Below are 24,130 nucleotides of genomic sequence, written 5' to 3'. Positions count from 1 at the left end.
TTTCTGCAAAAGGTGAAAAAGTCAACCTATAGAAAAGGTGGTTAGACTGGACCAGAAATGACCCCTTTCTATATTCAAAGCAGAGAGAAATACTTTTTTTCACCTTCATAGATGTATAATCTAGATGTCTTCAAAGAGTGCCTGTCCCTTCTGGTGTTTTTAATGACTGATGACTTCGTAAATATATTCTTGAGATTTCCTGTGCTCTGGTAGGCAATAATACCTGGTACCTTTGCTCTTTTTTCTGTCTGCTAGGCTGCTTGGAAGTGGTTTTGGTGAGAATGTGCCGTGCCTTCAACCCACTTAACAATACTGTTCTGTTTGAAGGAAAGTATGGAGGGATGCAAATGTTTAAAGCTTTGGGTATGTTGCTCTTCTTTTTTCAACCAATTGCAATGAGCCATATAGCAAGAAATTTGTCTTTATGAGAATTGTGATCCACAGGGGAAATCTCCAGTAAATGTTGAATCCCCAAGTCTCCAAATGCCTAGGTTGGAAGAGAAAAAGAAAAAGAAGGTGACTCCATTAGCTACTAGCAATGATAGGTGTTTTTCTCTAATAAAAGAGCATAGCAATGGTTTCTTTGTTTTGTTTTTTTTTTGCCTTCTGAAGTTTTGATGAGTCATGAGTTTATGGCAGGAGCCAAGCTATTTATCTTCACTGTTCAGTTATGTTTGATGTATCAAATCCCTCCCAATAATTGTGTCCTGCAGAAGGCAATTTTAGCCCCAGAAATGAGGAGACTAAAATAATGAACTGGTACAACTTGCTGAAAATACTGTTTTGCCTAAAACTTTTAAGTAAGCTCATTTAGATTCATGTACTGAAAAAAATATTTGGTTTCTCAACATGATATTTAGTGCTACCTGAAATGTTAATAGTGAAATGTTTGTGTTTTGTGCATCCATCAGACTGACACTATCAGAAATTGATACAGGACCAAACTCAAAGAGAAATACTGCCTTCAGATGCATATATTTATCATATATATTTTTTTCTTAGTGTGTATCATAAACATACTACTTTACAAGTTTAAAGCATTTATGAATGTTTATTGGTTGATTTATTTTTATCTTTATGATGCTTTTGCAAATTTTCATAAACATTTGTACTGTTTATTAGTAAAATTATATATGAACGTTATTTAGGGCTGGTCTTTCCTCCTGTTTAAGTTTAATACCTGTTTAGAAATACCAATTCTTTCCTCAGATCAAGGGAAAAGAGTACTCTCTCCTTAGATGTCTGTGCAATTTTTGTACTTGATCCTAGTTCTTGGTTTTTTTTTTTTGCTTCAATGTACGCTTTAGTGCCATTTTCAGGTTCGGTGGAATTTCAGTAGTTAATAAAAAGCACTTGCTTTAGCAGTACAGAAATTCAGGAACAACTTTTTCTGACACCCAAACAATCCCTGGAGGTTAAAGAGCTGACTTCTAGCATTGGTTTTGTTCTCTTTGGTCTGCAGGTTCTGATGATCTGGTAAATGAAGCATTTGACTTTGCAAAGAATTTATGTTCCTTACAGCTGACTGAGGAGGAGATTGCCTTGTTTTCATCTGCTGTTCTGATATCACCAGGTAATTTTTCATTCCAAACACTGATTTTTTTTTGCTCTTTATCCACCTCTGTTTCTACATACTTAAATAGCTGTTTAAGCTGCATCAAATAATGTTAAGCAATGTATTAAGCAGTGGAAGAATGCCTGAATTACCCAAATATACCATCAGGAATTACATATACTTGAGGTAGATCCTAAGTGTAACAAACATGGAGCAGGATTGTGCAGACAAGAAATGCAGGCTGACCTTCCTCCAGTCCATGTCAAAAGAAGCATGTTACTCAAGAGGTACATATTTCTCTTAGCTTTTTCAGGGAGCAAAAAATCACCACCCTGAGTAGGTTATATAGTCCATAACTATGATGGGCTTTTTTCTTGGGAATGAGAATTCAAACAGTAAAAATTGGTGATCAGTCCTGTCTGAACTTAGTTCCAGGTGAGAGGTAGTGATTAGAAGTGCAACATGCTCTTTTTCATGTATTCATATATCATAACTCTACATAGGCAAGTATGCATTTGAGGGAGTGATGGCTGGCTGACCACAGAGGAAGTCTGTTTCGTGATTTAAGTTGGCTCAGAAGGTGGATCTAGTATACAAGCTCACAGTTTAGTGTGGGATTTTTAAATATGCCTCAGGGAATATAGATACACATTTTCATCTGAGGCTAATCTCTTAAAATGCCTTACAATAACAACCACACCATGATATTTCAAACATTTTCCGCTGAAGACTTCTTCTCGGTCACCTTGCACTTTTGCACATCTGTGTTTGAGGTTATGTTAGTCAGAATTAGGCTATCACAGATGGTGTCAACACATTCATTCTCATTGTTAACAGCACCTACTGAAAGGACTATACTTTTTTTTTCACGTGGAGCAGGTCTTGACACTGTCTGCTCCGAAGTGAAATAGTTGAGCCAGTGACTCTTCATGGGGTTACGCCAAAATATTGGACCTACAACCCTCCAAACATTGACGATTTCCACCTCAAAGGTGTCCCAGCTGTGTGCAGGCATGAGAGCTGCCTCTGCACCACCCCCCAGATGTCCTGACTTTCTCTGGATCAGCAATGTCTCTGCCCATCATTCCTCTCGCAGTCTGAAAAGATCAAAGATGGGTGGGTGGCAGAGGGTGCTAGCTGCTGGAAAAATTAGGTGGAATAAAAATTCTGATTAATTTCTGCAGTTCTGCATACATCCCTTTAGTTTGCAAGCCAGAGAATACATGCAACATCTCCTATTGCTTTAGCTAAAAAAAAAAAAAAAAAATTTAAAAGGACCAAAAGTGTTTGGTGCATGCAGACTGTAGTGTGTGAGCATGTGTAACTAGTCCTAAGACAGAGCAAGAAGGAAATTATGGGCTGCAGGAACAAGTGCATGAGTGAAAGCAATCTTTCTTCCATAAAAAACCTGTAATCCTTGATTGCCTAAAAAACTCCTGTTTCAGCTGGGCTGCTACATTTGAGGTGAGAAGACAGAGAAAATAGTCCAGAATGAACTGATACTGAAATGTGCCATTCATTTTCCTACCAAACCAATAACAGTAAACAATAGAAAAAGAAATATTTCCTTCCACACTTGAAGGTCTGGTTCCTTCACAATAAAGAGTTTCATCATGGGAACAAATTAAAAAATTTAAAAATAAAGCACTGCTTCACAGAAGTCCCTGCACCAGTCCTTTCATTGACTAATACAAGCATACAAAGATTCCGCATAGGAAGTACTCATATTCAGGTTTCTTTTCTGCAAAAGTCGCCACCTGAAAGGTGATCCTTGCAGCCTTCATCTCAGTGTTTAGGCCCCTTACAGAAACCAGAGTAGTCCACTGGGGGTAAGGGCACCTGAGAAGGGTGTCCATGAGTAACATCCATCAGTGGTCTTGCAAAGGTTGCAAAGGCCAGTGTCTCATCCATCTAATTCAGAGCAGAAATCCGGATTTTCCATTTCACAATGAGCATAACCACACTGCTTGAAGGTGATTCTCTAGATTGACTTGTGATTTCAAAAGCTGAAATGTTGTACAAATCCAGTAAAGGCTGCAGAGGCATCTCCACCTTCAAACATACAAAAGAGGCACATGGTAAGACAGGAACATGGCTGCTCCCTTGTGCCAATCCGTCTCCTGAGACTTTGACTTGGCATTTTCCTTCTTCCCATCTTCCTTTTGGCAAAAGCAGATCTTGTCTGTTTCTGAGCTGTCTCTCAACTTCTTTCCTACACTGTTCTCTAGCCTTTTGGACAGCATACTTTTTGAAGACAGAGAAGTTCAAAACCCAAGAGGAAAAGTACACTATTGAATCACTGCTTCTTGTGTCCTTTAAAGGTGGTCACTGATCTATTCACTTTTTCTTGCATTTCTGTGAATATAGCTAGAGTTACCTCTGAAATTCCAGCCAAATTTACAGATGGTGTTCAGGGGGTAGAAACCACATTTTGGGAGACAAAGTTAGCATCTGTTAAAAATTTTTGCCTAGCTCTTGTCATGAATTTAAGAACTCTTGTGTAATATACAGCATGCTTCATGACAGGTGAGTGATGAACCTGTCCTTCAACCACCTCAGTCTATTTTTAACCTTATGCTAGTGAAGAAAGGTAAATCTTTAGGGATTGGTCTGTATGGTAAATGTTTCTAGCTCCAGTCTGCCACAATAGGCATTAATTTAACATTATTTAAAGACCAGATTTTGCAGTAGCATAAAGTTTAGCACCTAACCTCTGAAGTCTAAACATTACTGTGTGCTTATTGTGTAGAAAGTGCATGTGTTCTCAGCTAATTCTGTTTCCATGGCCACTGATGGCACAGGATCCCTTGGCTTACCTTCAGGGAACACAGTTCTCTAACGTTTACAAAATACTGTTTTCTTTTCCTGATCATCTGTTAAGTAGCTGAAGTTTGATTTTTTTCCTTTTCACAATACTTGACAACCAACTCTTTTAATACACCTCTCCCCAGAGACAGTCAGACAAATGGCAGAGTTGTGCTACTGCTGTGATAAAATGTCACTCGGTTCCAGCCTGTGTGGCATGTGTGTTCATTGAAGTGGTTAAATTAATTCATTTGTGTGACTTATTTTAATGATGGGGAATGGATGAAAGAAAAGTGAAAGGGTTTTTTCCTGAATTGTTCAATTTGTACATGAAGATTCATGCCTGTGATAAAAGAAGTTTTCCTATTTCCCATATGAAAGCTAAAATCTATACCCAAGAATTGGTCTGGATTGAGGGAGAAAAAAATAGTTTGCAGTGTGGGAAAACAGAAGGTTCAGTGGTGCTGCAAGTACACTGCATTAATGGGTTTGGGCTGTCTAGGGGTCTGCTACTTCCCTTTCTGTGTGCTTTCTTCAGAACTTATGACTTTTGAAAATACAGATTGTAAGGACAACCTCCTGCAAGTGGGATTTGAGTCCAGTAGCAGCCATATAGGTTTTAAAACAACTGTGTAGCTGTTATTCTTCCAGATTATCTTGCATTTTGTGTTGTTTAAGAGAACATTTTTAAATAATGAGAAACTTGCACTTTGCAATTCTTTTGAATTATTGAAAAAATTCTCATGAAGAAAGCCTTTTATTTTTATTTAGAATATATTTTTCTCAAAATATTAGTCTAGTAAATAATGAGATATAATAATGTTTGAATAATTATCTTATTTTCAAAGAACTGTTTTGATCAGTAAGTTTATTATTTATGTATTAAGACACTGAGATAACGGGACATGTTTATCACCTAGCCAGTATGAAATTAGAACACTGATTGTACCAACAGAGAATAATAAAATGTTGAGCCATTGTTCCCATCTTGATGCCTAGCATCCTGTTTTAAACAAATAAATGCAGAGCCAACACTGTGTTCCTGTATGTTTTGTATGTGTTAATTAAGTGCTCAGGTAACCCTTTAATGGGTTAAGACAGTTTGCCTCTGAAACCATGCAATGCAGTCCTTCCCTGTGAGATTTATCATTCCTGTGGATACTTGCCAGCACAGTACCCTGTATGCACCATGAGCATGCCCCACAACTGTGCATTCTTTAACTTTTATTTTCCTTTTTCTCAGATCGAGCCTGGTTAATAGAGCCAAGGAAGGTCCAGAAGCTTCAGGAAAAGATTTACTTTGCACTTCAACATGTTATTCAGAAGAACCATCTCGATGAGGAGACATTGACAAAGGTAATTTCTTTAAACAAAATACCAAGCAGTCCTCAAGCATGACTCTTCTCTTTCTTCAGCCAGTTCTGTGTGTATTGCCACATTAATGTAAGTTAAAAGAAATGCACTGTGTTCTTGCCATGTGTAGAGGCTTGTCTGACTCTTGTCCCTGTTGCCTCTTACTCCATTTTTTGTTCAATATAACAGTAATTTTAATTCATACCCTATAAAGAATGTGACTGCCTTAAAAATGTGCTCCTTGAGGCTGTTCCTTGTCAGATGCATTTTTGGCCCATGGCTGAAACTTTGGGGGCAGCTGTTTCTGCTGTTACAGGCTCTTACAGTAAGAACAATGTCTAGTCCTGTGGGTGGGTTTTGATGGAGCTTAGAGTATCGCTTTCAGTTACTCAGCAAGAAGCTAACATAGTTCATTTTGAAAAGTGTAATTTATATAAAATATGCTTCCACCTTCTTCCTTTTTTTTTTTTTTTGCTTCAATGTCTTACAGTTAATAGCCAAGATACCAACAATTACTGCACTTTGCAACTTGCATGGAGAGAAACTGCAGGTATTTAAGCAATCTCATCCAGACATAGTGAACACACTGTTTCCTCCATTATACAAGGAGCTTTTCAATCCAGACTCAACCACTGGCTGCAAGTGAAGGGGATAATAGAATTTTCACGTAGTCATGGAATGCATCACTAGTAAGACAAAGAAATGTTTTCATGAAGAAATTATTAAAAATGTCACTACTGCAACACTAGGAATGTCCTGCACTTAATAGAATTATTTTTCACCGCTACAGTTTGAAGAATGTAAATATGCAACTCTGAGTGGGGATGTCTTTTTTCTCTTTTGTTTACTTTTCGTTTTGTTTTTTATTTTTCATTTTTGAACTGACAATGAATATACAAATATAGGACACTGGGTGTTACCTTTTTTTTTAATTTACTTTTATTGGGGGATGTTTTGGGAGATAACTGTTCCTAGAATTTTATTGTAGATATACATGATAATAGAGCAGTACTTTGCAGTATTACTCTTGCTGTTTATTGTTAAAATATAATTTAAGAAAATTCCACTTATTAGACTGCCTAGTTCTATGTTTTTAGATAGTTTAATGCATGTGGAAATCTGTAGCTGTCTTGGAAATTATGGTGCATATATGGAAGACACACACACTCACATATATATACATATATGTGTGTATGTATGTACATACGTATGTATGCATTATATGCATACATACTGTAACGTAAAATCACATGCCTACATTTAAAGGATGCTCAACCCAGCTGTCATGTATTTCCCATTCTCCAAGTAATGTATAGATTTACTTTGGGCAATCAAGATTTGCTTTGCCAGAGTTAAATTGTCAGCTGCCAATCTGTAATGACAGGATTACTTCTGAGATGTGTGTATTGTAGTGCATGTGTGCTGTGTGTAAATCAAACATCAGGAATGTATCAATGGTGCAAAAGCCTTGTCTGGATGGTTTTACTGAAAAGAGGAATAGCATTGGGGTTTTTTTTAATTTTCTCACTGTTACAGGGGTATAACCTATATAAAAATGAACGTAGTAGGACCTGATCTCAGTAAAGTATCTGAAACATGGACTAAAAATGTAGACAATCCCATTTGTACATTTTTGTGATTTCACACAGGATTTTGTTTTATATATACTAGTTTGAAAAGTAGCTTCAAGTCTTGGTTTGTTTTTTGCTGAACTCATTAGAAAGATAGGTAGTAAGCTCAGTGAAAACCGTGGAAAGCCTAAAATGTATCTCTGAAAGAAAGGAGGGAAGGAGGAAGAAAGTCAAAAGTGAGAGAAGTCCATGGTTACTACAAACAATAGTGTAATTGTCACTGTTTCTGACAGTCATCATCTAGATGGGACTGATGGTTTCCATTACACTCATACATCTGTGTATGTTTTAAACACGTGCATATATGTATGTATATATCTGTATGTATATAACTGTATATATATATGCATATATAGGATTTATTTTAAATGCATTTCAGGAGTGGAGCAAAGGGCTGGAGCTTTCTTATTGTCTGTCTCTGAATTGACTGCACATGCATTTGCTTGCAAAACCAAAGGCGAACACAGAGGGGAGTGGAAGGCAGCCATGGAATTAATCTTGTGGATTAATTAAGTTTAATCAGCAGTCATTATTAATGTATCTGCATTCTGCCAGTAGTACAAAACACAGATGGTTTAGCTTTGAAAGAGGGATTCAGTTTCTGCTACATCTCTCTTTACCACCACTTTTACCCATTGTGAACTTTTTCAGAGAAGTCTCCTCCTGGGATACCAGCAAAGGGCATAGAGCAAAAATAAGAAGAAGCAGGCAGTAGAGAAGAAAAGAAGTGAAGGCAGGATCACAAGCAGATGTTTATTTATTTCAAATCATGCAGAAGCCAGTGCAATCTGAGGCAAGGCAAGGGGAAGCACAAAGGACCTGCATGTTTGCCAGGCTCATGGAGGGGCAGTGTCACAGGGAGCCCACAGGGACACAGGTGGGCCCTGGGGTGGGTGAAGAAAATCGGGTCTGTTGTAGTGATAACTTAATGCCTCAGGCAGCTCTGGTCTCAGGCTTCTCAATTTTCTGCATGAGCAGATAATTCACAGGCTATTTCAAGTACTTTGAGGAGCTCTCCCTTGCCTTCCATCAGTCAGTTTGCAAGTTTGCATATGTATTTTGTGGCAGAATCAAGTCTTGAGAATATCACAATTCATTTGTTCTGTTTTAATAGTGCCAGAACAGGTACAAAAGTAGTTACAAACTCTCAGCTAATAAATGTTTCTGTGCAGGTCCATTACAACTTAGAAAAAAAATCTGTCCAGCAAATTTAGTTGTGAGAATTTTGTTGCAAATATGACATACTCTTCAAAATTGCTTAATGCTATATAGAACAGCAGTTACTAAAGTTACCTTTTTTACTCCAAATTCAGAACACATTTCTCTAGTGACTACCTTAAAATGTCTTCGATTAACATAATAAAGCATTTCTCTTAATGCTTCTTTATACCACTCTAACAGTAAGACTGAAATTCTTTTATAAGATGATTTACCTGTTTGCAGCCCTTTTTGTATGGCAAATCCAAGAAAAGGATCCCACATTTCAAGTATGTGTATACCAAAACTTAATGTCTACCTATTATTTGTGTAGATTTATCGGGAGAAAAATGGAGTCATACTGAACTCTAGAAGTGCTCAGTTTTAATTGCAGGGGATTCATGTTTTTCTTGATTTCCCACCACAAGAACACACACATACTGTTTGAAATATTTTATAAATTCATTTACAGTATATCAAAAGTATATATTTAGCCAACCCATAGAAATATAGAATAAGTGATAAATACTATTGTTCGTAGTGCTGCTTAATAAAGAGGTTTGTCATGTTTATAAATAGTCCTTCACAATTGTGTGTTACATCTTGAAAATGTTGTTTTCTTCTCTAATAAGCTAATTGCTCCTTGGGATTTTTGAATTACTTCTCAGGCAAGATAACTAAATGGAGGTCACCAGTGAAAATGACACTAATTATTATCTGCAGGGCCTTTAATCTTTAAAGCACTATTCTTATATCACTACAATGTCATGACCTTTCCAATCAGTAATGATTATGATCACATTTTAAAGCTGTGGAAATGAAAGAAAAAAGGTTAAGTAACTTGTGAGAGACCACAAAGGTAGAAATATCCAGTTTAGAAATAAAAGTGAATTCTTGGCTTTTTAAAACTTCTAATTCTCTGCCATAGAAGATCTTCATTGTCATTGATAGGCAATAACATCTACTGAGATTTTCAATTATTGCCAAACAAATTTTTGTTACTATTAGTACAGGATTTGAGCAAATAGTGTTGTGGTTTACTTGGAAAATGAAAATTCATTTTCAAACACTATTTATTTATGGAACTGTGCTGTGGTAACTGCAATTAGATTTTATTTAATTTTCTGTAACTTGGGCTTGGCCACATAGGTATAGTACCTCTTTTGCCCTTCTTTGACTGAGTGTACAACAACACATAATGATCACATGACACAGGCTGGATTTTTGTGATTGTTTTTGCTGACACAGTCACTTACACTCAAAATTTCAAATTCTTGATATTGGACTTCACATATTCAAATTGTCCATGGACTTTTAAGAACAAAATAGCATGAATTTTAGTAAATAATTTAATAATTCACAATATTAGTTCTTCATTTTAGTTTTTTTGGCTTTCAGTAGTCCACGGTAAAAGCTGAAACTTTTCAAATAAGTGTCTAAAACTAAAATTCATCACATCTTCTTTCTATAATAACTGGATATGTTTGTTGATTTTTTTAGTGACAAACTTTTCAAATGAGACATGTTTTTTAATGATTGATTAACCTGGGACCTGTAACAAAGGGTTATTTTAAAGCATATTTAAAGCATATATTTAAAGCATGTATTGAATCTACTACTTCTAGCATTGCTCTCCAGTAATTCAACCATATTATGCTAAATTGCCTTTGGCATTGAGGAAGCAGATTTACAGTGTTCATTATACTACCACAAAGAATTCATTTTGCTGTATCTCTCTTGCCTGCTCTTTTTATAAAGAATTAATTCTAAGATTCATATTTCCTTCTAATGGAAGTTGCTAGAAAAGAAACATGGTATTAGAAGGCACCTCAGTTGAGAAAACCTGTTTCTGAAAGCAAAGTACAGTTTTTGATTGGCTTGTGAATGAACAGCATGAATGAATTGATTCTGCAAGTTGTCAGACACTTAGCTCTAACTAAAGTCAACAAAAATTGAGGCATTTCAGCAAAGAAGGTGCTCAACTGATAGCAAGACTGGGGCCCTTGGCATTGAGAGGTCCCACGTGAGCTCTGTTGGGCAGAAGGCAGATGTTGCTCTCCTAAATGCTTTGACTTCATGCTCCATGTTGTTATTTCAGCCCAGTTTCACAGGGGTCAGTTTATTGTCCTGTTGCACCTTGGGCACCAGTGCTGTTTCAGTACCTGTGCCAGGTTATGGTGCTGAGGTGGAGCAGCTGCCAGAGCTGCCCATGAAGATGAGCTTTGTTATGTAATTTTCTTTGTTCAGTTTCACCATGGCAGCTTGTGTAGGGGTGTGTTTCCCTTTGGGACAGTTTGCAGGGTTTCTGATGTAACAACTTCTACCCAAAGAGGATGCAAAGCTGCTCCTGTGTGCTAGCCTCTTGGCCTCCCTCTACCAGGCTGTACCAGCTTCTCTAAGACTGCAGCAGTCCCATAAACTGGTCAGGCAGCATAGCTATAGATGTGCAGCTGATAGCTCCTTTCCCTGTTGACTTTTTGACCCCTCTGAAGCTGTGTTTCAAACATCATTTGAAAGATGTTAAGGCTCCCCCAATCCTCCTCCTCCCTCCTGACTCTGCATTGATTGTGCTGTTTCCAGAAGAGCTAAGGTCCCACCTGAAAGGTCATTCCTATTTTCAGTCATTGTCTTTTGGACATCCCAGGAACATAGCTCATAAGATCAAACTGAAACACAATTTTTTTTTTTTTTTTTGGTCCAATTCATTATGTCTAAGGATGTGTGAAATAGAACCCTGAGACAGAGCAGCTTGCTTTTCCCTGGCCAATAAAATATAGTGTATTTACACCTACCAGCCTGTCCCAGCACCTTCTGCCTCCACTCTAGAAACTAAATCCTATCTCTGACATCCATTAGGAACAGTGTGCTGGAGGCCCCGTCCTCGTCTTTACTCTATTAGTTTCATGCTTCGTAAATGACAATCACTGCTTGATGCAAACATTGCACTCTATGCCACTCAGGGATGTTTCATTACTGAAAATAACTATAAATATAACAGTGATAATACGAAAGAGAATGTTAGAGGTTTTGAAGGGCATGGGTTGAGCTGCCCAAGTGAACGTGACCCAGACAAGGCTTTCAAGCCAATGATTAGAAATAACATTGGTATAAACTGAATTCACTGTCAGCATTTCCTCAGCTTGATCTGTCAGACTTTGCCTGTTGTTTCACAGTCAGCAGAGTCCTACTGACCCATCGGCTCATGAAGTTAAGGTCCTTTTGGGAACAAAGTGTAAGCAAGCTTTGTATGAATTACTGAATTTAGACAACTGACAAAGTTGCAAAGTACTTAGTTTATGTACCATTAATGTGAGCTCATATTCAGACTTGCTGCAGGTGTGTAAGAGGAAAGGTTAAGACATGGAATAAGTATGTCAGCAATGATAAGAGCGCTGAGCTAGGACATGGAGAAGTGACTGTGAAGAAGAAGTAGACATGAGCAAGTGGCTAACAGCTACCATTTTCTCTCAGGGATGCACAAAATCATAGCTAGCCCATGACTCTGTAGCAATACTTCTCCATGGTATGATTAGTTCCTTTCTCATATCAAGAAAACATTACCCCATTTTATACTATGCTAGTGAAAAGTACTCCCACCTCCTAGAGTTTTGAAATGTGCTTATCCCTAGCTTTACACCACAGGTTTTCTGTCACTACAAGAACACACACAGAAAGATAAATTGCAATGGATTACATTGCCAGTCATTAAGTTAATTCCATGTCTTCAACCAAGAGGTTTTCCTCAGCTCTGAATATGATCATTGCTCCCATTATCACAGTGAGTATGCGTGGCTTTTGACTCCTTCCATCCTTTGAACCCCGTCCACCTTGAAGGCTGATGGACACTTCAGGAGTTAAGAGGCCAGCATCCCTATGCATCAGGATCTTCACCATCATATTCTTTGCCAAGCATCCCATTGCAATTTTTATTTTAATCCTTCATGTTGCTAGAAGCCATGTCCAAGTGACTGAAGTTCTTGTTAGCATGATAGCTTCCCATTAAAAGGCTCAGTCTTTTGGTCAGAGGACCTGGCCTCTCTTTCCTTTTCCTTTCACTCCTAGCTCCTAGTGAACAAGGCTTGGAGTAGTAAATGACTCATCTTCATTCTTTCTCAAAGTTGATCGGTACTTGCAACCTGCAAGGGAAGCTCCACCCAGGTGGTAGAAAGGAAGCTCCTTCCTCCTTTCCCTTCATGCTCTCACTTAGCTGTGCTGTCCCTGCATGCATCGTGTTGTCCCTGCACATGTTGTCCCTGCATGACTGTGTGACAATGAGCCCAACACCCCAGTAAGTTATCATCCCAGAAGCTGTTTGCAGCTCTAAAAGCCACTTGTGTATGCAGTTTGCAGACAAGAGCCATTGTGAAAAGAGTCCTAAAACTTCCACAGTGGTAGCTCACAGATCAGTAACTCTCCTAAAAAGGCAGGCTGAACCTCCTCTGGGAAAGGAGAAGTATTTCCTGGGTGTTACTGCAGGCAGCGAGGATAATACTGCTCACAGTGAGTTGAGTAACATGATGTACTACATTTGCATAATTTCATCATCCTCACAGTTCAAGCACAGCACATAGGGAAAGTGAAAGAAAACAGCGTTGGCTATAGCAGCAATAAGTAAATTGTAATTGTTTCTTTGTAACTGTACTTGCAGAAATTGTTTGCTTTGCACGTGGTCTTCTGTACAATAACATAAAGAAAAAATTCAACTAATGTAGATATCATGGTGATTTTGCATATTTTTTTGATTTGTTGGATATAGCTGCTAATTTATGAATGAAGATACTGCTGTTGAGAAATTTTTTCCTGCTTCAAGAAAATGCTGAGGTCCTTGTTTATGACTGTACATGGACGGCAGTAAAGTATGTTCAATATAAGACTGTCTGGAGAGAATTTTAAACAATTATTCCTAGTTTTCAATATAGGAACACATTTGCCCCTTATTTGGGCGACAGGAATGCAACTGCATTGAAACACTAGCAGGAGTAGATGGTTAACCACCAAGAACAGGAAAGAACAGGAAAGAATAGGCTTTACCTTGACAACTGTTTTGGATAAAACCAGCTTATTTGAAGGAAAAAAAAAAAAAAAAAAGCACTTATACTTGTCTTGATTAGACACGCAGCTTAATTAAGTCAAAGTAACTACATTAGGCTGTTGACTTTGGGGATTCAGATTCAGATGCACTACATTTGTGGTTTTTTTAATGTGTCACTTCAATGTCAGAATCAGGCAAAAAAGTTGTTTTGTTGTTAGTACAAAAAGCTAATAATCATTTAACCCTACGGAGTGTGGACCACACATTCTCGTGCAGTATATGGGGATTTATTCGTGCACTTATTTTTTAAAAAGCCACTGAGTAGCATAGCCTGTGAACTAGCCATGATAGTCTTTGCCTCTTGTGTGACTGCCATGTGACCTCTAGTACACTTTTGGGAGCGGCTCTGTGATTGTACTTGTGGCAACAAATAAAGCACAACTGAACTCTAAGCTGTTATCAACACTCAGCTAAATTGAATACATTGGGTATTTTGAGATTTATGCTAATTGCTATAATTCCCATGTCAAATTAATTACTTCAGTTGTCATGAATGGACAATATAAAGAACATAGGAATCATAACAGCAACAAAATCCCTTATTTTACAGCTGCACTCTGCCTCATTTGATTAACACTAAAGAAGTTACTTAAAAACTAAACAAACAAAACAAGAAGAAAGAAACCTGAGTATGTATTGTAGAAATGTAGAAGACAAATAAATATTTTTTCATATGTAATTACTTTTAATATATGCTTGTGGAAGGTCCAATACTATGTATGCTGTCTCTGTAATTTTTGCTGTAAATAACTCGGGACAGTGAATACACTGATTTTTTCTATGTCTCTGTTTAAACATAAGACTTTGTAATGTTGGATTTTTTTTAAAGAGGAAAAACATCAAAGAGCAAATTATGTACTTGCTTCCTGTAAGTGTAATGTACTCTTCAGTTTTTATGGAAACTGATTGTAATAGATAAAGCCTTTTGACCAGCCGTTGATATTTAGTGTATGCTTCTGTTCATAATTTGGAAACAAGTGTGGGATTGTCAGAGAAACGTGATCCCAGGAAGTCTGTACAGTGAGTACTATAATAATTCCTGCAGACTGCATTTGACTGATTTGAAGAAAACCTGCTCAAGCAAATAATGCTTCCTTATATCATATGGCTTTTATGAATCCTTCTGACATTACTTATATTAATAGAAACATTTCTCTCTTTCAAATGAGCAAAATATTTTTGTATGCCTTTAATTTCTTATTCAGATTTGAGGTCAGGTCACTCATGAGCTGTAATCTGAAGCCATAACTGATCTTCACCAAATGCACATTTTAAAGATCATAATGGAAAAAATAAACTATGTCCAGTTTATCAACAGCTGTAATGTAATACAGGCAGGAGCATAAATAATTAGCAAAGTACTTAGATGCTGTTCTGGCATCCAAATGTGACTTTAATGGCTAGTATTTTGTGATTACCAATTTATAAAAAAATAAAAACATAATTAAGATAGATATTTAGATTTAAATGAAGCTTTCTAATATTTTTGGAATATCCCTGAAAATGCTTTTAGGATTATGAGAAGAAATGATTTTTCATATACTTCCCACTTTCAAATATCTAATGTTTTTATCCTATTTCCAGTTCATTTTGTTAAAATGAAATGAGATGTTAAGGATCCAGGATCCAAGCCCCGAGCTATTTGGTGCTTGGCTGTAGTTATATTGTTGTAAATCAATTTAATTTTAATTTTAGGAGTGTGTTGTTTTTTATTTGGTAAGCATGTTTACCACTGTTGGTAACACACAAGAGTTGCATTGCCTGTCAAGAAGTATGATAATAAACAGTCTAATAAAATAATGACTAACACTCAAAATTAATCACTCTCAAAAGACAAATAAAAGTTCCTTTCTAAAATCAAATGCCTCATAGAGTCAACAGTGATTTCTTTTTATTTTTTAATAAGCTTAATTGTGTAATAACTATCATGTATCTTAACTGGCTTGTAGATGCAAAAAGCAGAACTGCAAATGAATCATGATGTACTGAGTAAAAATCTGGCTCCATTGAAATCAGCAGCAAACACTTCACTGGTTTCAACAGTGCCAGGAGTTCATCCAGCATTTTTACATCTGCAATTCTCTTCTGATCTTTCTCCCTTGTTTAATATAATTGACCTAATTTATGTGTATGTGAGTGAAAAGACAGCCTGATTAATTTAGAAAGTGACCATTGAGGGTTTTTTTATCATGAATCTTGTAGGACCAGCATCCATGTCAAATGAAAAGGTTCTATATTACTTTAGAATGTAATAGATCTTTGTCTTATTTTATGACCTGTAAATTATTAGTTAAACACTGTTAGCATTTCATAATAATGCACACATGATTTTTGAATGTTTTCTGTAAATGACAATCAGTGTTGATGAAGTTCCTTTCTTTAATGCAAAATTAAAAAAAGAAAGAAAGAAAATAAATTCTGTTGTGGGTTTTGGTTTGGGCTTTTTTTTTTTCCTGTCCCTTTAAATTACCTACATCTATCCGGAAAAGGTACAGTGTGTGCATTTTCAAAAGAGAAAATAACCCTTAACATCATGTGTCCATACCCACAGCAGGGGAGTTTTAACGAGACCAACTTCAAGATCTCCTTCCAGCCATAACCATTCTAAGGTTCTATGATCAGGTGCCTGTACTTTCAGGGGTTTTCCTCACCAATGGAATTAGGTATATGGCATGTTGAGACATCAACTGATGGTAAAGGGGCTTTGTTTTGCATTTTAAGTTACAGCTGTGACTTTTGAATATGGGAATTGCTGTACTTACTAATTTATTTCTCTGTTTATTTGGGGGAAAGCTTCTGCCAGTAGAAAAGCGAAACAACATAGAAACAATTGTGTGACAGCAAAGTGCGCAGTAGTGTAATAGAAGGTTACTTTATTTAAAAGAAGAATCTTTATTTAAAGTGGTCAATATGTCAAGTATTTTTTTAAGTCTGTGTATGTCTAGCTGACAAGGCTGTAAGCAGTACCTTTTAATGATACTAACTTTAATTTTTTAATAAATTAATATCAGAAGTAAATTTAAAAACAATAATATCAAAAGACCTCATTTTGCAAACTGTTAGGCACATGTTTATTAGTGAGTACACTAATACTCAGCAGGCTTAATGCAGTGTTTACACTTAAGGCCAGTTATGTTTAATTTTTTTTTACATCTGTGGGAAAGTGACTGAGACTATAAAGAAAACACTACAGAAATTACAGGGGAAAATATGCTTGCTGCTCCTGAGTGGAAGGCAGTCAGCATACCCGACCTCCCAGACACAACACAATCAATGGGGTCTAAATGCAGGGTGGAGACACCATGGCCAGGCTCTGTCAAAACTCATGAGAAAAGAGAACTCAGTGTCCTCTCCAGCCGAAAACCCTCCCAGCAGCTTAAAACCAGGAGAGAGAAAGGGAGATGTCCTGCTCTGGAGTCAGCAGCTGTGGGGAAGGTCACTGGCACAGGTCCCCATCCCCAGCTCGTCTCAGGTGCTGCCCTGAGATATCTGCCCTAGGGCACAGCCACCCCTCGCTGAGTAAGGGGTTGGGCAGCCAGCACTGGGTACAGATGTGGAGATGCGGGAGGGGGAGTGAGCCCGAGCCACCCCTGACCCCCTGAACTGCCCAGTGAAGGGTCCCCACAGCAGGATGCTGGCAGACTGGTCAGGCACAAGGGCTGAGGCTTTCCTGGGGCACTGACAGGTGACCACATGCTGCGGGTTTGAGCAAATCTCCCTTTACACATGACAGCACCACACTACCGGTAAGTGAGTTTGGGTCATGAGAGGCACAAGTGCAGCTTAGTTTTATTTGATTTTCAAGTCCCAGATATTTAAGGCTCATTTTAAGGTTTCACATCAATTTGGAAAAATTTCAGACAAGTGTAATGGGGAATTCATATATAAACATTTATATTTCAGATATGATGAAGCTGAAGAGTTTATTAGCCATATGAAATAAATGGATTGCTGCATTTACACACATTATTTTAGACACAGTTATATAAAAGTCTTACAGGGCATAACTTACTACACTATTGTGCTGGTTAAATGTCATTTCATATTTCAGTATGTGCAGGCCCACAACAGATCTCCTCCTACAAGAATGAACTATTTTATATATTTTTCACATTGCAGGTTCTTGAAGGTAGATGGATGAATACAGGCTTTCTAGAAACACAATGCATTACACAAAATAAAATTTAATAATTATAGTTGCCAGTCCCAGAAAAATTAAATACTTCCAATTATTTCATACTTCAATTAGTTACAAACCCATGCAAATGCAGCCTCCTGGATTGTGATGTATCATAGATGCATTCAATCATAACTTACATGCACTTCAGACAACATCTTTGTAACAGAAACTGTCTCATGGAGTGTGATCAACATCCTAAAAACAGTCCAGTATTTGTATTCAGTTAATCAAAATCTAGCTAAACAATTTTTCTGCCTCTCTTCCTTCTTACTCCTTTATTGTTAATCTCACTTCCCATCCTCATATACCCAGTACATCTTGAAAAAGTCCTTTGCCTTGCAGATTGCTTTGGGAGGACAAACTCTGACTTGTTCTGGTGCAGGTGTAGCTGTAATGTTGGTGTTAAAGGTCATGCTTCCATTTCTGAAAAATGTCTGTTTACCTTCCTATGCCTGCAGGAGTTTAATTGTGGTTTTAATGGTCTGAATATAGGAGAGAAGTGAAATTTATAGGAAACATAAGAGTTTCAGTTAACCCCAATGAAAGGACTGATCCCAGAAGGCTTCTACTCCAATTATAGTGGGCAGTCTAATAAAAATATTACCTCCCCCAACAGATGTGCATTAAAAGTATGCTATAATCTTGGCAAGTCCTTCACCTGCTCATTCTGCCTGTAAGGGCTCAATTCATTTGGCCAGAGAGGTGCACTGGTCCTGTTTGCATTGTTCTTGGATGCCTCACATGACATTGTCCTGCTGCTCCTCATGGCTTTCTGCAGTACATTGACGTTTGTAATAACCTATGGCAACTCCAGTGTAGTGTGCTGGTGTTCAGATGTCCAAGAAGATTTTGGTGCACAACATCCATATTTAATATGAATGCCTGGAATTTTGGGTGTATGAAAGTAAACAGACTGAACACTATCAGTGATTTAGAAATAATTGCTGTGATTTGCCTTCAAAAATCCTCACAACAATAACTGCATTACTTAAGAGCTTAAGAGAGCACTTCCATGATCAGCAGATTCAGCTCAGTCCTAATAAAGTGTCATGTAATGTGTTTGCAGTTCCACTAATTAATCAGTAGCAGATTTGAGCAAATGCTGAATTAATCTGGAGTTTCCTCAGACTAATAAAAGAAGCCTTATCAGAGGGCTTTGAAAATTGCATCCTCTATCCTGGTGGGGTTTTTTTGTATTTTGGCATTCAAAAATGCATCCAGTTATAAAGACAGCATCACTAAAATTGCAGTTGTAGTTGATCAGCTTTGTGTGGTTCCTCTGGAAAACTCAGTGATTGAGACAAACAAGATTTGGTATATCCTTTGCTGCTTTGTGACAGCACGTCACACATGTAAATCTATAAAGTTTTAGCAAATACATGCTTGGTATTCCTCTACCAATAAAAATCTACTGTTGGCTAGAAGTTAGGTCAGTCATTTATACTAGGCTTGTAATTTCCACCCCCTCCCAATTTTTCTTGCAGCAATGCATTCAGGAGCATTACATCAAATGGAATGACATCCTAGAAGGTCAGTGGTATTAGCTTGTGTGTGCTTTTTAAACTCATGCCATATAGAAAGAAATCACTACATCCTCTGTGAAAACAAAGATGTGTGCTTAAGTAACTATCTGAGTGTAGCTACCCATGCACCTTCATCTTCAAGTACAGAACATTTTAGCAGCCAAACGTTGTGCAGAAAAATACTGCCTTAAGGAATTTATATTTTATGTCCAAAAACTAAATCAAAATACCTTTCTATAGATAATTGAGAGGCCTGCCAGGAAATGACAGCACCACCAAGTTTACACACTGTATTTTAGGGATGCTGACTCTGATCATGGATTACTCATTTCTAGGCAAACAGATAATTTGACACCTGTATATATACATATTTCGCTATTTCTTGTCAACTTTGCAGAATAAGCCCTGATCTCATATTTATTTCAAAATTTTCAGATGTTATCACATAAACACCTATTGTCTTGGCAATTATCTCCTCATTCTCTTGCTTCCATCTGGATTATTAATGAAATCCACTCTTCTCTCTGAGAACAGCGATTGTTCCAGGGTCTCAGAGTGACTTGTTCTGTGCAGGTTAGTCAGAACTGTAACAACCTTTACATTATTAAGGGAAAATTCAGCAGTCCTGTGATTTCACTGAAACAATATGCTGAGATGCTGTGGCTGTTCACAAATCAGGATTTAAATTCCTCACTCCTAACCTTCAGTGCTGCATGCTAAAGGATATCCAGCTGTTCTAAAACATTCACCTTCTCCAAATGCTAGCAAAGCAGAGGTATCATGCCTTTTGCACACTAGTGAACTGAATCAATAGATTTAAAAATCTTTGTCTGAAATAGGTTATCTAAATTTGTTAATTTTCTTTTGATTTGACAACATTCAGTGAGAATAAATAGTAATGGAAATGCAATAGAAATGTGCTTTGCACTTTTAGAGATGTTGAACCTTAAGACCCCTAAGCAAGACATTATCCACCAAAAATCTCCTGAGAGCATTTGTGACCGAAGCTAATGGAAGTGTAAACAGTCAAAAGATTAAAAATTGCAATTAGTGTTGAATCTAGTAATCAAAATTCTGCAGCCACAGTTTTTCCTATGAGCAATAGAGCCTTGGAAAGTAAAGGAAAATTATATCAATATGATGCATGATTTCATTAGATTTAAAAGAAAACAGTATATCTCTTTTATGGAAGGAACCAGCACACATCACAGAAGACAAATAAAAGAATTTCTGTTCAAATTTCTTCAGTCATTTGATGACTGTATACAACTCATTATTTACCAGTGTGAACCAAAATGTGCCCTTCAAGTGCCTGCTCCAAAGCACAGACAGTATCTCTGATTCTGCTTTCAATTTACGTATGGTTGAACCACTTGAACTAATGACTAGTCTCTGTTAGCTGAGCTTGGGGAATTAAAAACTTTTTCCAGTATATTTTAAGGCTTTTTTCCAAGAGATTCTGTTTCCAGTACTGTGTTGAACAGGGATCTCTGAGCTGCTATTCCTTTCAATATGGAGCAGCATTGCAACACAGAAGGCTGCTGACACATTACTCTCAACTCATAGTAAAAATGTGTATTTCATCCTGTGTCCAGCCAAGCAGTGGAGGTAGGAGTGGTTCACACTGAACAGATCCATTCTACTCCATGACAAATTGTGGTTTTCCAGTATTCACGCATAGCCTGAAGATATCCATCCCTGCTAATGAGCCATAATTGACTCAACTTTGCTGAGACAAGAGGCAGCTGTAACATCTTTGAAGATGTCATAAACCATCTTCAAAGGTTCCTGAAGTGTCCCACGATCCAAAGCATTAACATCATCTAGTGTAAAACTCCCTGCCCCACAGGAGGTACCTGGACTTTTTCACCTCACTGTGAACAAACATAAACCTGGTGGACTCTGTGTTTCTTGGGCTTCCCCCAGCCCAGATTGGTCGGGACTGACACCATCAGGATCCACATAGTGATGACTTACTCGGTCACTCTGCTCCTCTCCCCCTGCCGTCTCTTTTTCTTTTTAAGTCTCCCTCTCTTACCTCACATTTATTGCTAAATATAAATCATTTATTGCTAAATCATAAATCACTTCAGCATGTGGTCTCATTTGCACTTTTACCCAAGCAGAGACACCTCTCTAATAATTTTAATACCTGGATGTTTCGCAGGCTGACCAATAAAACAAAGCCCTCATCATCTCTCACGCTGGGATTTTCTAGGAAATGTCAGAGGTTTTAGGTTGCTGTGTCAAGAGGGGCCCCTCCCAGGGTGTATAATGTCCTTGCAGATGCCCCAGTGAGCCAATGAGCAGGAGTTCTGCTGAAAAGCAGGCCATAATAACTGGCTCCTGGGGGTCCAAGCAATGGCCACTTCAGACCACAACATCTGTGGAGGAAGTTGATGCCTCTGTTAAGAACCTTCAATCTGAGAATGGCCAAGTCATAGTAAAGACTCTCAAACTGCTATTCTGCTTCGTGTTCATCGCATTTCCTAGATTCTTTCCAAGTCAGAGTCAGAAGCAGGTAGCATGAGAGGGCACTGGAAAACATCTAGGAAATAAGGAAGGCAACACAGTATCTGGGAAGCTGAGGACTCCAATTTGTCCTCCCAGTTGTGGTACGGACAATTTCACTGACCAACTCTTAATTTCTTTGCCTTTCACTGCTAGGAAAAGAAAACTGTCCTCCCACTGCACCTTCATTAGAGGGGAATAATTGCCCCCCAAATTAAATGCAGTCTATATTCAAGTCTACCTGGAGAAAGGAGAGAGTAGGGCCTTCAGGCTGATGTTATTGGGGGAGAGAGAGTGTGAAATCCCAGCCTTTTTTAGGCACAAGTTTACAATTAATAAAGAAATAAATATCTCTGGAGGACTACCACCTTCAAAAGCCTTGCAAGAAAATAGGTTGCATTCATAGTGGTATTAATCATGCTCAATCTATTTCCCCTCTCACTGGAAATCAGTGCAGTTTTCAGCTAACAAGAATGGGTGCCCTACTTGAGCAGACAAACCCAGGTAGGAGAGGCACTTAGCGTGGCATTACCATCATTACATCCCAAGGTTAAAAGCAATGAAACTCCAGGAGCAGCAAAGTCAAATCAGTTCAATTGTATGACTGTTCATACTCATGAAGTGGTGAGGCTGGCAGGGGATCCAGCATAAAACTTAGGACTTTCCAGAGGAGCTCCTTTAAGGTAATTCATTGCCCTCTACAGTAGCTTAAATCAGAAGGACTAGAATGGTCACAGTAAATGTGGCTCCTGACATTTCTAAAGAGCAATATTAGTGATAGCCAGCTGCTAGGCCAGATGTCAAAGATGCATTAAGAGCACTTGATTTTAATCTAACTCATTCCCAAGAAACAGAATGGATTTGGCTTTGAGCAATGCGATAAAAGATAGATTGTGATTAATGACGCAGCACAACTTAACCACATAAGTTGACTCCCACTTCCTTCTCTCCAGTATTTTCACTGTCCAAAAGCAATTCTTTTGCTTACCAGCCTTACAAGGGACATGTAAATTGTTAATTATCAATCTGTGAGCCATTAATGAAGTTCCTTTTGCTTTCTCAGCTTGAAAACCAAGGGGGAAGGATAATAGGTTTGGTAAACAGGGCTGTTCAGATAATGGAGAAATTCAAGGAAAAGCTATCATAGAGTCAGCATGGAAGCTCAGTGCCATAATACTTTTACTAACCTAACTTCAACGTGTAGGTGGAGACTGGAATTCAGGACTGAGACAAACAAAAAAGAGATGGGATTTTTCATGGGATGTTCCAATTCAGCATTGTCTAGAACAGCAAGAGATGGAAGTATATCTTCCCTTTTGCCTAATCATTTGAACAGAGGGCACAGTGCTGGAAATAACTAGTTAGTGTTTGCCTTTTTGGATTTCACACTAGGTAATGAAGTGGAGCACATGGAACTGAAAATTCAAGACAGAAAAATAAATAGAATCCAGTATCTAATAAATGGTGCATCTTTAAAACAAGAAGTCATCATCTAGAGTTTTTTCCTCATTACATGGATTCAAAGAGCATCATGCATAGGAGCCATTTTTTCATAAGCTTGAGCTTTAAAAATTGAAGAGACTAACAATATTTAGAACATGCAATTCCATAAGCCATTTTGCAATCTGTAGGGAAGTCCTGATCTTCCAAGGAGGTGGAAGGGGTGTAATAATTCCAAACATCAAGAGTTACTGAGAGGCAGTTGCTAAGCTGTGACAGTCAGAGGCCCTGGAGGCTCCTACCAAAATCAAGACGGCTGTCAAATTCTCAGTTTTCTGGGACCTCAGGCTGGATTCAAACTGCAGGAATGTCCTCACAGGGCATCTAAACTTCCCTTAACTATTGTGTCTGAATCCTCAGCTTCAGACATGCTCTAGTAACAGATGTAGTCCTGAAAAAAAAAAGAAAATTGACTTTTCACACATACCAGCTGCTCTTTAAAGGGGGTTTATTTTGTGTATTATACATCACACTTCAGAGCTCACTAGCCAAGCAATAAACTTCAGCTGCTCCAAAAAAATCACACCTCTCTAGCCCTATTTGAAGGCTGTTGCAGTAATCTTAATGAAAATATATATATACTTGATTCCCTAAGCCATTACAGAAATTTTGTCACTACCTCATAAGACTTACTCTACCATGTCCCTGTATGAAACAGCAGACTTACAGGATAAGAGGGGTTTGGATTCAGGTGGAGTTGGCTGTGCTTCCTGATATTGCAGGGTTGGAAATAAAAGACCTTCACCTTGCTCCTCCCCACCTCCTCACACACTCCATTTTCTT

General features: G+C 37.9%; 1 protein-coding gene across 1 annotated transcript in view; it reads left to right on the top strand.

The window, feature by feature from the left end:
• RORB (RAR related orphan receptor B) overlaps positions 1-15,495 on the top strand; it is a 137,943-nt gene extending 122,448 nt beyond the window's left edge. The window contains exons 7-10 of the mRNA XM_071448569.1: positions 256-363; positions 1,463-1,573; positions 5,604-5,716; positions 6,204-15,495. Of these exons, the coding sequence (XP_071304670.1) occupies positions 256-363; positions 1,463-1,573; positions 5,604-5,716; positions 6,204-6,359 (488 nt within the window). The 3' untranslated portion in view covers positions 6,360-15,495. The remainder of the gene's footprint in view (positions 1-255; positions 364-1,462; positions 1,574-5,603; positions 5,717-6,203) is intronic.
• The last annotated feature ends 8,635 nt before the right edge of the window (positions 15,496-24,130 follow it).

The sequence above is a fragment of the Agelaius tricolor genome, unplaced genomic scaffold, assembly GCF_023055355.1.
Source record: "Agelaius tricolor isolate 1412-34295 unplaced genomic scaffold, bAgeTri1.0.p SCAF_27, whole genome shotgun sequence".
NCBI classification, from domain to species: domain Eukaryota; kingdom Metazoa; phylum Chordata; class Aves; order Passeriformes; family Icteridae; genus Agelaius; species Agelaius tricolor.
Note: the sequence above shows the minus strand (reverse complement) of the source record. Positions and strands in the feature narration are given on the sequence as shown.